The following is a 13477-nucleotide window of genomic DNA, read 5'->3' on the forward strand; positions in this document are numbered from 1 at the left end:
AAGATTAATATACACACTGTCAAATATATTTCCCAAAGACTACTAGTAAAGCTGCGCAGATCAGCACAGGATGATGCCACAGATATTCAAGCACATATAATATGCCTGCAGGAGCATCTTCAGTAGATACATAATGCCTAGGATAACTTGGTCAGCTTGCTCAAAGAGTTTAGTTATCTACCTGAAAGTACACAGTGTGCCATCTACACACACTCTAGAAGACATTCCAAGGTGAGTAGTGATGGGCACACAAATTAGATGCCACCTTTGAAAATTTGTTTAAAGCGCCTAAGTAACTTAACAATAGAGCCAAAGAACACCCGCCCTCTTTCTGTTTGTTTTCCTGACAAATAAACAATCCGCTTTCTAACCTTCTTAAAGTGAATAAAGTGGTGCAAATTCATTATGCGGTTCTTCCACTACTTACCTAACACAGCAAGTGCAAAGGTTAAGTTATATTTTTTATTCATAGAATCCAAGTATTCTAACACATATGTGCCAGTATCACTGTTCTCCAAGTTAAATATAGTCAGGCACCCATTCTCCTCATTAAGCAAGCCTCTGTTACGGAGAGAAGTAAAATATGTTGTTTTGCTTTGCCCCTCCCATTCAGCCACTTTATCCTTGTTTTTTGTCCACAAAATTTCCACTGGTTTTTGGTCTATTTTTACTGGAAAGGTAAAATTTTCTCCCACGATGCCAAACACTTCCTCGCAGTGGATGTGTGCTACAGGGGAAAAAAAAAAAAAAAAAAAAAGTTATTTTAACAATTGCTTTACAAACTATTACTTGACTAATGCTGTATGCGCTATGAGATACATTCAGATTTAAGTTAGAAGCACATCACAATGTTGCAAAGTAAGGTTTGTGTCAATTAAGAATTACCCAAACTCAGCCTGTCTGCACAACCATGTGACAGGCACCACCAAGAGATCCAGTTTCCATGTTCTGGTCCCAGACAGAATCATTTGTCACGATCTTCTTCCCTATCCTAAGCTCCTCTATCCTGAGTACTTTCCCTCCGTTCACTTGAATTAGTCTCCTGCCCATGGTCTGGTGAAAAAGATGAAATGAGATTTTGCTGGTGACAACAATTCTTATCTCAGAATCTTATTGCAGAATGCCCAGACTGAAGCTCCTGCTGAGGAAATAAGCTGCAATTCTTCCAGCATGAATATTAACAGAGTTAGTAAAAAGCACACTTCTGACACAAAATTGCTACGTGGTTCAAAGCACCTGCTCTGAAGTCATGAGGATACTAGGGATTTCCCTTGGAAATGTCACTCAAGCAAGTTTATTTCACAGCCAATGTATGTGAAATAGCATCCCAACCTTTGAGATCTAGCAGAGTTGCAAGCAAGAAATGGGAGCAGAAACCTTAACTGCTATCAGTTTTGAATCAATAATATTTTGCTTAAAAATGCCTAAACTTTGAATATAAATAAACAAACAACAACAGAAAATAAGACGGATAAGAGATTTTCCCTAGTTTTTATTAAAAACAGCTTCATGTGCAAAAAAATCTACAGATCTAACAGATGAGACAAAATTCTGCTGTAGGGAAGGGATACTGTAGACCAATAGCATCTCTGTGTCCCTGCTTCAGTCTTCAGCAACCATCTCCTACTTCCGAATAACTTTGAATGGCTCTGAAAAATCCCAAGACTACTGCCATGGCAGACATGTATGTGGACATAGACAAAAACACGCCAATACTGAGTTCCAAGCTACACATGCATTAAGGACTTGATTCTGCTCCACGGTAGCTGGTAACTTTTTACTACTAAGTTGAAGGAAGGGCATGATTAAGATATACATGCGGTCTCACATTAAGGCAAGATTCCCAATATGCACCATGGAAAACGTCCCTTTAAAAAGTAGCTGTGCATGGTGAAAGAGAAATATTTCAGAAGCCTATTCCTCAAGCCAACTGCTACCAAGTGACAGCTACGATTTTGGGTTTGTTTTCATTTTGATTTTTTTTTTTTTTTTGATTCCTAAATGGCATCAAGTCAAGAACCCACCAATCCCTATATCATTCTGTGCTTCCCTTGCTTACTAATGTTCATAAATCAACATGGATACTACAGCTTTATCACATCAAAACAAGTCACTTCTTCACTGTATATGAGTCCAGAAAACAAACCATAGCCCATCTTGCTTCACATCCTATCTCCTTTCCATATGAAAGCAGTTGGGAGGTCAGCCAGGCCAGTCATCAAGAAGATCAGGTTCCCCATCAGAAACGAACAATGCTCACCAGCATACTGAGTGTCCTGCTCTTCTGCCTGGTGCCACACCATAGAAACAAAGACTGTCTCAGACAGGAGACTGAAAGCAAGCAATGGGAAACACACTTCTGTGCTTGAGTACAGAACTGCACACACAGGTGGTCTTCTCCATGCCTTACTTTTCATGGACTATCCAATTTCTTTGCAATTTACCCATGAAAGTACTCTTTCTCATGCCACTACAGTTTCTACTTCTTGTCTGCACTTATGCTGTGGCCTTTTTCAGGCACAGAAACTGGAAAAGTAAACATGCTTAAGACAGCTCGGCTATCTCTCACACATCTTTTCAACACAACCCACCTGCCTATCTTTGTCTTCTATCCTGTTCAGACAGATTTAAACATCTCACTTGCTCCCACTGCTGCAGTATGAGCATCTCTTTCCACCCATCTCAATTAAAAATGTTCAGAAAACAGAAGAACCCAGGAGCTCCAACATTTGTGTTTGGAGACCCTGTGGTCCAAGGCAGGATGCTGGGCAAGACAAAACACTGTTGATTTGATGAAGCTTGCAGTCTTGTTGGAGACTTCATAAAGACAATTTTTAGGAGTGTGTTTTCCTCAAGAAGTCATCTCTCACTGCCCAGAGACCTATAGTATTCCTAGCATGGAGAAAAACTCCCGGCTCTACTCACTGTGAAATTCTACCTCTTAGTAACTTTGGATCACAGACACAACCAAGCTGTGGTGGCTTAACGTCAGCATGAATAAGCCAAGCACAGTAGCTGTTGACAAGAGGAAGGTAACATAACCCTCTCTGGGAGGAAAGCAGCCATTTGCTAGGGAGTAAGAACATGAGCAAGGACAGCCACTACTGCTCTGCCAACCACTAATAACTTCCTAAGCCTGGGTCTTGATGCATGTTGATGCATAAACTCTCCGCATCTTTGCTCTCTTTAAGTCATAAGAGCTAGCCTGGAGTAATGAGGGTAAGATTGTTTCTGCTTTCTTCCAGAAATGAGACTGGAAGAAAGCAGAGCTAAAAAACACATTTTTCCTCCACACTTTCTGCTTATCTTGGGGAAGTGCCATCCTCTTCAGCGTACTCTCTTCTTGCCATCTGGTGAAACAAAGACTTGGCAGCAAGGAACGGAAGAGTTCCTGCCCAAGGACACTCAGGACTCCAAGGAGCAAGACAGGGAAAAGGTTATCCTTTCAGCATAACCATCATTTCCTGTCTAAAACCAGGGGCTGGATGCTTTTACTTCCCTGCTTCACTACTCCAGTGAAAACATGAAGAAACATCCCACTCAACACTGTCAGCTTCCTTTTTTCAATGAAATTATACATCATACAGAAACATTGCATAAGGTCTCCACCACGTATCTTTGAGCTTCTAATGAATGCACGTGTCATCACACACTTTCTAAATTTCTAAGGAACCCTTCCTCCTCTTCTCTATTTCATTTTATATGGAGACAGATTTCCCATTCCACAGCAGTTAACTTCTCTGCTGTGAGCAAAGACAGAGAAGTAACAGCTAAACACTCTTATACACTCTTTTTGGAAGACTAGAAATAAGAACGATATTCTTCTGCTTTCTCCCTCTCTCCTTATTGTACCCTATTATTTATTCCAAGATAAAGTTCACACAACAAAGCAGTGCTGTGCTAAGGCCTCCAGTAGCCTCTACAGAAACTGTCAGACTACCTGCTCCTGTATCTCCTTCAATCCACTCCAAATTCCTTCTTATGGCATGCCTTTGTGTTCTACCCTTCCAAACAAATTACATAGTGAAAGTGTTACTGATAAAGAGAAGCTAACATTGTGCGAGCAAATCCTATTCTGCACATCCACCACCTCATCTCATCTACATCACCTTCTGTTCCCACTTCTCCAGCAGCCAGATACCTTTACCTACACAGTCTTTTCATCCTATGCAGGATTCAGAGCCACAGTGAAGTGTTCTGCCTACCACACATCAGCTGAACCGCAACAACAGTATGGGTGCATGGATTTGGCCTGCAGCAAACAGCAAGCCACGAATCTTAGCCTGCTCTGCAGTACATGAAAACATTTCAGATTTTCTCATGTTTGACAACAACTCAGCTAATGCATGTAACCTGGAACTCCATGCTAACTGAATCATGTCTCTGAATGGAGAGCTTGGATTGCAACCTACATAAGACAAGGCACAGTCCTTCACTCACAGTGTAACAGGTCGCTCATACAACCTAGCATGCTATACTCAAGTTTTAGTATTCACCTGAATAATTCGGACTCTTTAAGGATTTAAGCAGGCTAAAGGTATCCACATGTTCTGTTCAGACTGGATAAGTGGAATTCAATATTCCATTTATCAGCAATAAATGCTTCATTACCATATTTGTATACCTGATTTTATTTTCTTCACTACTTTTCTTGGAGCTGATGTGAGGCATAGTTATTCCGGAGAACTTCTGTAAGCTAATTCCCTTTTTATTTTTAATGCTATCATTATAATCTTTCCTGGTCTCAAGTACCTATTCAAAATGCACACCTGCTGAAACTGGGTGGCAAAGTCCTTACAGATTAGCATATAGCAAGGAACTGTCTGCCTCAGGAGTTGGGCTTTTTAAATAGTGGATTTTTGTTCTATTTTTTGTAAGTTCCCAACTACCCCTTTTTTTAGGCTTTTTTTTTTAATTATTATTTTGAATTCCCCCAGCAACTGTAAGCAGCGGAGAGTTAGGTTCCCTCCTAACCCTCAGAACCATCACTTGCCAAGAATCCTGAAATAAAAGTTCAGTCCAGAAGGACTATCAGAATATTCATCCATAGTCCTCCTAATTCCCCCACAGGCCACAAACATGACCCTCTTCCCAAACTCTAGTAAGAAAGCACTTAGACCCGAGGTATGAAAGCACGGGCAAAAGCTACAGCCAGGAAAGAGAGAATGCAGACGACAGTAAGCTGTAGCAGTGTCCCAGGTTGTTGCAAGAGCAAACTGGATTCGGGTAGGAATGACTGCAAATCTGACATGTAACATCAAAAGCAGAGTTTTTCACTTGTTATGATATGTGTTGCTACTCCTGGACAATATGGGGCTGCCTGCATCTACAGAGCTCTACACATGAGCAAAGGCAGGTCCTAAGGGTGGCACCCACCAACAAGTCCAAGTCCCTCCCCACCACAAAATCCATGCCTCCGATTACATCCCTCAGCACAGGCCTCACAACAGGCAAAGGTTACCCGGTCATTTTAAAGCTATGCTGCTCACCACAAGTATGCGGATGACCTACCCATTCCTCCCTCTCCATTGTTTTTGTCTGCCTGTTCCCGCAATTAGTCATGCAGCAAGTACAACTTTCTGACAGTTAACCTGACACACACCCCTCACTCCAAACAAAAAAAACACAGAAGGATTGTTAATTCCCAGATGTGACTTGCTGTGGGAACATGAGTGCTTGTGCATGGAATGGAGAGGAAACAACAACATGAGTAAGACCATCCCTTTGGCCAGCAGCACCGGCCTGGCTCAGAGTGCAGCGACCGCACCCATGCCCCAGGCTCAGATTTCTTAAAATAGCTAGCAGGAAATGATGAGGACTGAGCTGTACCTTAAATCCAATCCCTTCACCGAGGGCGCTTACCTCTCTCCACTCTGGGTTCACAGCCCTAAACCTTCCTAGCACAGAGGTAAGACCTTCCAAATAAGGCCGTCAGACAGAGATACTGCCTCTCTTTTCTCCAGTAACTCACTAGTCAAACCACATGTTCAAGACTTTTTCCTACATTAAAGAGATAAAATGCACAGTCAATTGAAGGAGAGCCTAAAGCCTTCTCACTAATGTCCTAACCACGCTGCATTATAATTCCCTCATGCACACTGGCACAGCCTGAAGAGGAGGAAGACCAAGCACGCTCCACTGCGCAGCTCAGGGAAGCCTATGGCAGGGTTATCAAAGCCTTGCTATGTGACTCACAGGAGGACTAGGTGGATTCCAACTGAGCTTAGGCACAAGCAAGAGACAGAAAAGCTTGGCTATGATGCAGATTAGGCAATTCTGGATACTTCCAGGAAAGAAGCTGAGGAATGGGGAAAACATTAGCTCCACAGAAACAAAGGTGCCACCAGAGTCAGACACCAGCTGACTGACATCAGAATTGAGGGGAAGGTGCAAATCTCCAACAATTTTTGTAAGTTTAGTTTCAAAGATTTCTTTTCTTTTTTTGCAATACCCAGAATTTTCAGTTCCTCTGCCCTGTTCTCACTTACATCTCTCTTCCATTTGCAGAACCTTGCAGATCTCTCTAGCTCCCTCCACTCCGCTTCCTGCACAAGTCTCTTCCACTCCCCTTGTCCTCTGATTACTTGCCCAGTCCTGCTCTTCCTACTACTTGGTGTGGTCACTGCTACCATGCACTTGTGTACTAGGACTGCTTGGGATGGAGTTAATTTTCTTCATAGCAGCCCATATGGTGCTGTGTTTTAAATTTGTGACCAAAACCGTGTTCATGTTTTAGCTATTACTGAACAGTGCTTGCACAGCATCAAGACCTCTCTTTCTCACTCTGACCAATCCTAGAAGTAGGTTGGGGATGAGCAAGACATTAGGAGGGGACACAGCTATGACAGTTGACCCCAAATGATCAGAGAGATACTCCCTACCATATGTCATGGTCAGCAATGAGACTGAGGGTGTTTTTCCAAAGTAGCTGCCGCTCAAAGAAGTCCACTGGTGGGAAGGAGTGATTGCTTTCGCATCACTTGGTTCCCCCCCCCCGCTTTATCTTCCCCCCTTCACTTATTGTCTTCATCTCAACCCATGAGTTTTTCGTGCTTTTGCCCTCTTGATTCTCATACTCCATCCTGCTGAAAGGGGGCAAGCAAGTGACCAGGTTGGGCTTCACAACTTACTTCCAGATCTCTACCCACCTCTGACTCTCCTGTGAGCCAAGAGGATCTGGTTCACAGCAATGCACCTGAAATCCTGGTGTCTTTGCCTCTGAATTAAGGACAGAATCTGTCTAGTGCAAAATTTTGCAGCTGAGGTCTGTTTCTTCAAAGATCTGAAATGGAAGCTCTGAGCCCAGTGCAGTGCTCATCTCAACATGCATACTGATCATGCAGCTCTGGCAAATTTTCTTAAGCATGAAAACTTTTGATATAAAAGCAACTCTAGGAAATGCCTCTAAATAAACTTCGTATTAGCAGTATCCACTGTGCAGTATTTCCAAGTTGGAAAGGATGCTCCCCTTTCAGAATGTAAATGGATGAGCTCTTATTTTTGTGGCACCTTCTTTATTTATGTGTTTTCTTTTTGCCAAAGCATTGCCTTAGGTTAGTTCTAGGTAAGACTATTCATTTCATACTAAACAGACATCAACAAAAATATTCCATCTCTAGCAAGTCTGCCTGTTCATATACCAGGAAAAAGGTATGTGTACGGTGTCACCAGAGCCACACTAAAGGTAGCAGAAAAAGCTTCACAAAGCTACTGGTATTTTAGCTAATGTCACATCTCTGCCTTTTAATTACTGTGGTACAGTGGCTAACACATTGGTCATCCTGCACTTGCACCTCTCTCATACTTGGTTATGTTGCACTCCATTAACGGCAAGGGGAAATTTCTGATGTAACAGCCTAGATACACACAACATTATTAGCAAACTTCACGTACTCACAGCTCTCATCATCACCGTGGGTTAAGTAAGGAGTTTTCACTTCTGCTAAGCAAACCACATCCAGTTTGCCATGCAACTTCTTACCATCCATCACAAACTTGAATTCACCTCCATCATTCCTATCACTCAGAGAGTAATGCAGTCTTACAACCCAAGAATTTCAGCTTTGTATAGCCCTTCTCAGTTCCGAGCCTCAGTTCCCAGAAATTACCTCTGAGCAGCATTATGACTTTGTTACTATTCAGTCACAGTTACTCTGATCATTGGTTTAACCCATCTTACTAAGAAAGACTATGGAAGTGCAAGACATTCTCTAAGAGGCAAAGAAAGACTTAGACCTGCCTTAAAACACTCGTTCTTACATGCCGTTCTAGAGCAGGGAAACTTCATCTGTTCTGCAGAAGTCTAAGTCCACTAACAGAGCAGTACTCCAGGGAATTCACCATACAGAGGAGGGGTTACTGCAGGACCACGGTTTCCAAATCTTTTGCTTTGAGAGGCACTATATGGGGCAATGGTGGGAAGAGAGCACATAAAATCATATTTTTATGTTCTGTAGTTATAGCATGATGTGCTCTGCATATACAAACTTAGGATAACCTAATCACTTAACTCCAGCTTCAGAAGGGTTTATATAGTAGACTATTACTGCCTGTACTTTGAGGCAACCTAGATTCAGCTAGTTCTCCTGTCAAGAACATAACCAACAAGGCCCTTCTTCCAGTCACACACAGGAGCAGGCTGCAATGTGAGAACTCCTGTTCTAAAAATCTTGTGCCCCCTGCCGCAGACAATTGATTTGTGGTGTGTGTGCAGCCATCCCACTCTCCCTCCCCTCCACCTGCTTCTGCCCTCCTTTTTGCAGTCTCAGGGTCCTGCTCCTTTGGCATGCTCCCTGGACTGAGAACACCGTTCATTAACTTTATAGGGTTTTTTGACAAATTACATTGCCATTAACACAATGAGTTAAACCCAGTGAATGCCTGCCCAGGCCAACACATGGCAGTGTGAACAGAGAGAGGGAAGGAGAGAACTAGGCTTCCCCATTTTGGCAATGGTGAACTTAAGAGTCACAGAGGATCCAGAGGATCACTGTGTCCTGTAGGATACTAATTATTTTTGATCTCTGGGCTTTGCTTAGGGACAGATCCTACTTGCATTTAAGCGTACCCTGAACTTCCAGAAAAAAAGCAGTTTAAATCCTCTGGCCACTTATTCCCAACATCCAGATAGCACTTCCATGCTGTACCAGCACAGCTTTTATGTTGCTGTATGATCAACAGGACTGAGAAAATAATCTGTCTCAATAATTTTTTTCCCTCAACCTAGTTAAATTTCCAGACAGATCATCTCTGCTGTTTTGTTTGTAAAGAATGGAACAAACGGATGACACAGAGAGGAACTGTTCTTGTTCACCAAGACCAGTTCACCAACACCAGCTGAAATGTACTCCAAACTACAACCCATGCCTCTTCCAAACCCTCTATCATCTAGGCAGCCTATAGCCACACCACCCTCAACACGGCCAATATGGTCTCATGAAACTGTAAACTCATAGGAGGCCCATTAAAAAAAAAAAAAAAAAGACAAATCAATATACACAATCAAATCTTTATTTTCTTGGCAAACACCTTTAACCACACTGTCAACCCTCAAGACCAAAGGAGTCTGTGCATGTAAGCCAGAGGTGTTCCTGGCTTTCTAAGGACTAAAACCATTAATCACATTAATCCAAGAAACTAGCAGCAACAGTTTTCACTCTGTGTTCATCCTGTAGTGTTAAATATCAATGGCAAGGATTTATCAAGAGTTCTTAAGCAGGGGGCAGAGGATTTTTTCTTTTTTTTCTTCCCCTCTTTGTGAGAAATTCAGAAGTTCCTCTGTTTATGCAGGAAGATTCAAAAGTAAGGTAACAGGACAACATAATCAGGTATCAGCTTCATATTGCCGATGCCCGATTTTTCAACTCATATCATTTTAAACTGTGTTTAACATTTCTATTAGCAACCTACCGAACTAACCACATTCTACAAGCAACCTGAATTTGTTAGGAGTCCAGCTTTTTCCCCATTCATCCCAATACCTTGCAATGTAGTTCCCATGACATCTCTCATAGAGTGTAAAGACACCGGAAAAAACATTGAGCAATCCTGATATTTTTGTGATGAACAAAAAAACTTAGAAAGGAGCTTGTATTTCTGCGTGTAGAGAAAAAAAGGAAGGAAATGTTAAAACCAAAACAAAAACCATCCCAAACCTGTTAAGCTGTCTAATGGTGAATAAATAAAAAGCCACATTAAGGTAAATTTGGTTTCTCTGTTGGTCACTTTGAGAAGAAGTCAGAAAGAAAACATGAGAATTGCTAACAAATACCCTTCTGTCAGCCAATATGCTGACAGCCCACGCTCCATATTGTATATGGTAACTTCTGCTCTTAAGTGAACCAGGTTTTCTCCCCTCAGTTCATAAAACTCAATTCTTGTAAAAGAAGTTGAATAGGGAAACAAAGCATCAAGGAACTCAGCAAAATATGCAAGAACTAGAAGGTAGTAATACTGCTTAAAAATGAGTTGATGTTCAGAACACTGAAGGAGTTCCCTGGATTTCAGATAAGCCTCACTACAGATGCAGAATGTTTCTGGGCGCTCTAGTTAGCTCATCCGGCTTACCTCCCATACCCTCTCTGCTTTCGGGGTGAAGTCCTGACTCTTGCTAAAGCCACTAGAAGTTTGGCTGCCATCTGCAGTGCCGCAGAATGTTCCCACCATGTGTCTGGCACTGAGATCCTCCTGCTGATGTGGTAGCCAACAATTTATTCACCTCATATAGGGAGGGTGCAAAGATCTCTCTGTGGATTTCTACAATAAACTGATCCACAGATACTACACTGACTTTTTCTTCCACCCACATACAATCTCCATGATCCCAAAACTGAACACAATTTTGGCTTGAATTTCCAATGACTGAAGGAACATGATCTTGGTAGGTTGAAAATCAAACTACTTCATAGCCTCAATGTGACCTTTACAGTTTTAAGAATTGTATTTGCAAGTCTGAGATTTTATTACACAGAAATCTGACGCAGCAGCGCACTGTGAAAACAAGTTATCTTTACGTGGTGAGTTGGGATTCTGATGCCAAAGCTACACCTCAGCTTCTGTGTGCCACAGGTCCCCACAGGAGAATGAAGAAGCATGTCTTCAGGCTGGATTATGCTATATGCTTCTCTACACGGACACACACACACCCCCGCCCCCGCATCTCCAGATGTTCAGTGACATAAGACTGGGATAGGTGCAGTGCTTTGAATTTGGGTGGAGATGCAGGAAGACTAGGAAGGCAGGGATTCAGGAGGGGAAGGCTGATAGAGGATGAGGATCTACCAACAGCATTCCAGTCTTTACAACAGCTGTTTGCAAGGCTAGAAACTTGTATGCCAAGTCAAACTGCTACTGATTTACTTTATGCACTTGGGCAAATCAGTCTGATTTTTCAGAGTCTTGATTTTCTCATATGGAGATGACAGATTATTTTACCTTGACAAAATTACCATAAGAACACTTACACATCGTCAACAACACACATAATAGCAATAATGCAAGCATACAAACAAAAAGAGGGCATGAAATCTTGATTTAGTTCAGCGAACAACTAACAAGCGTTTGTATTTGTATTCCTGATCTCCTATCCTAATCAACCACTGCAAAATCGAAGTTTTACAGAGGAAAAGACAACAGAGCTAGTTAATTTTTTTGTTAAATGAGGATATTATGATACTTGCACCCACAATTACCCTCTCCAGTTGTCCAATTACCATCATCTCTCCCTTTTAACTATACATTGTTTAGAACATGGAATCTCATTTCCTGGATAATAGCACATGCTATTCGCATGTGCTATTAAATCGCATTCCTGGAATACAGCACCTGCTCAGAGTAGCAGCAGCATGCCAACTTATGTAAGGTGAGGTAACAAAGCACCTTCACACACACACAAAAAGTCACAAGAGGACATTCAATTAATCATCTATTACTAACAGTCATTTAGAACGATCTGCAAAAGCATTGCAGGTAAGGTGAAGAAATTGCATCTAAAGCTGAACATGAGCAGACTGACTCACACAGGTATGCACAGTCCTAGCTTCTCCACTGGTCCACTTTACATATCTGCAGAACAGGATCTAACAATCTTAATTAAACACAACAAGCTGAAGGGTTCTTGAATAGCATGGGAGGAAATCTCAGGCAGTTATTCTGTACACTCAGTAGCAGAACCAGCTCCTTAAAGCCTTCAGGAAAAACAAGAGGAGACCGTCCTTTGTTTTTAAAAAAGGGGATGCAATAGGTCCTATTTTAGGCACAACCAGGAAGCTCCCAAAAGCAACAGAAAAGCCACTGAGACACCCCTTAGACTAGAGGGATGGTAAGAAAATCTACATAGAGCAAGCTGTGCTGCTTGTATCATCCAGCAATAGCAGCTACTTCTGATGACAATGAGAAAGTTCGTACATCTGTTTTCAACTTCAAAAATGAGTGAATTTTGTTTGTACTTCTCATGTTAATAGCCCTGTGCAAGGGCTATGGGCATGAGGACTATGCTCCTTGGACACAGAGGTGGAATTTGGAGTAAGAAGGCCTTTGTTTAGTATTTCACCAGAAGTGAATATTAATAAATTACTTCTACAAAAAAGCCTCACCCATTTAAAAAACAAACAAACAAACCAACCAAAAACCACAAAACAAAACCGTTGAGAACTCTGATGATTTTTCCTTGAGCAAGAAGTAACACAGAATACAAAACAAACAGCATTTTCATAGGCAGGGATGACAAGAATATTTTTTAAATAAAAGCTAGCTTCTTAAACTCCTTAACACTTCAGGACCCGTGGGCAAACGTGCTTTGGGGGTAGGAGGCTCCCTGCATGCGGAGGAGGGCTTCCTCCGCAGCGCAGAGAAACCTCACTTGGACAGGAAATTAACTGTACCTTAAAAATCACACCCATTTCCCACTGCAGCCTTCTTCACGTTTACACAAGTTTGAGACAAACGGGGCCCAAGTATTATTTATGACCCGTGCCACGAACGGGACGGGGGTTGGGGTGTATCCTAAACATACCGATCGCTGATACTAAGAAATTCTAGTGTTAAATGAAGGGGAGCGGGAGGGGAAGGAAGGCGACTATTTCGTTCTGCCATTGAGAAGGAGAGGAAACAAACGGCAAGGCTCATAGAATCGCCTAGGTTAGGACCTTTAAGATCATCGAATCCAACCATCAGCCTAACACTGACAAATACCACCACTAAACTATGTCCCTCAGCACCACGTCTACCCGCCTCCTACATACCTCCAGGGATGGCGACTCCCTGGGCAGCCCGTTTCCTTCAGGCTGCAGGCAGCCACCGCCGCGGAGCTCGGGGCCGGGGCTGAGGGATGGACGGGACCACGGCCGATTCCCCGCGGGCAGCCGGGGGCGGCGGCGGCGGCCGTAGGGCGGCTTCCCCAGGCCCGAACGGCGCCCGCGAAGCCGCCGCTCCGCGGCCCCGGGGCGGTACAAGCCCGCCCGACCGCCTGAGGAGGGGC

At 42.8% G+C, this 13477-nt stretch overlaps 1 protein-coding gene across 3 annotated transcripts in view; it reads right to left on the minus strand.

Annotated features, from left to right (window-relative positions):
• CD58 (CD58 molecule) overlaps positions 1–13477 on the minus strand; it is a 38715-nt gene that overhangs the window by 24856 nt on the left and 382 nt on the right. For all 3 annotated transcript variants that reach the window (XM_054198049.1, XM_054198039.1, XM_054198031.1), the window contains exon 2: positions 428–727. In XM_054198049.1, the coding sequence (XP_054054024.1) occupies positions 428–727 (300 nt within the window). The remainder of the gene's footprint in view (positions 1–427; positions 728–13477) is intronic.

The sequence above is a fragment of the Rissa tridactyla genome, chromosome 1 (genome assembly GCF_028500815.1).
Source record: "Rissa tridactyla isolate bRisTri1 chromosome 1, bRisTri1.patW.cur.20221130, whole genome shotgun sequence".
In the NCBI taxonomy this organism is placed as follows: domain Eukaryota; kingdom Metazoa; phylum Chordata; class Aves; order Charadriiformes; family Laridae; genus Rissa; species Rissa tridactyla.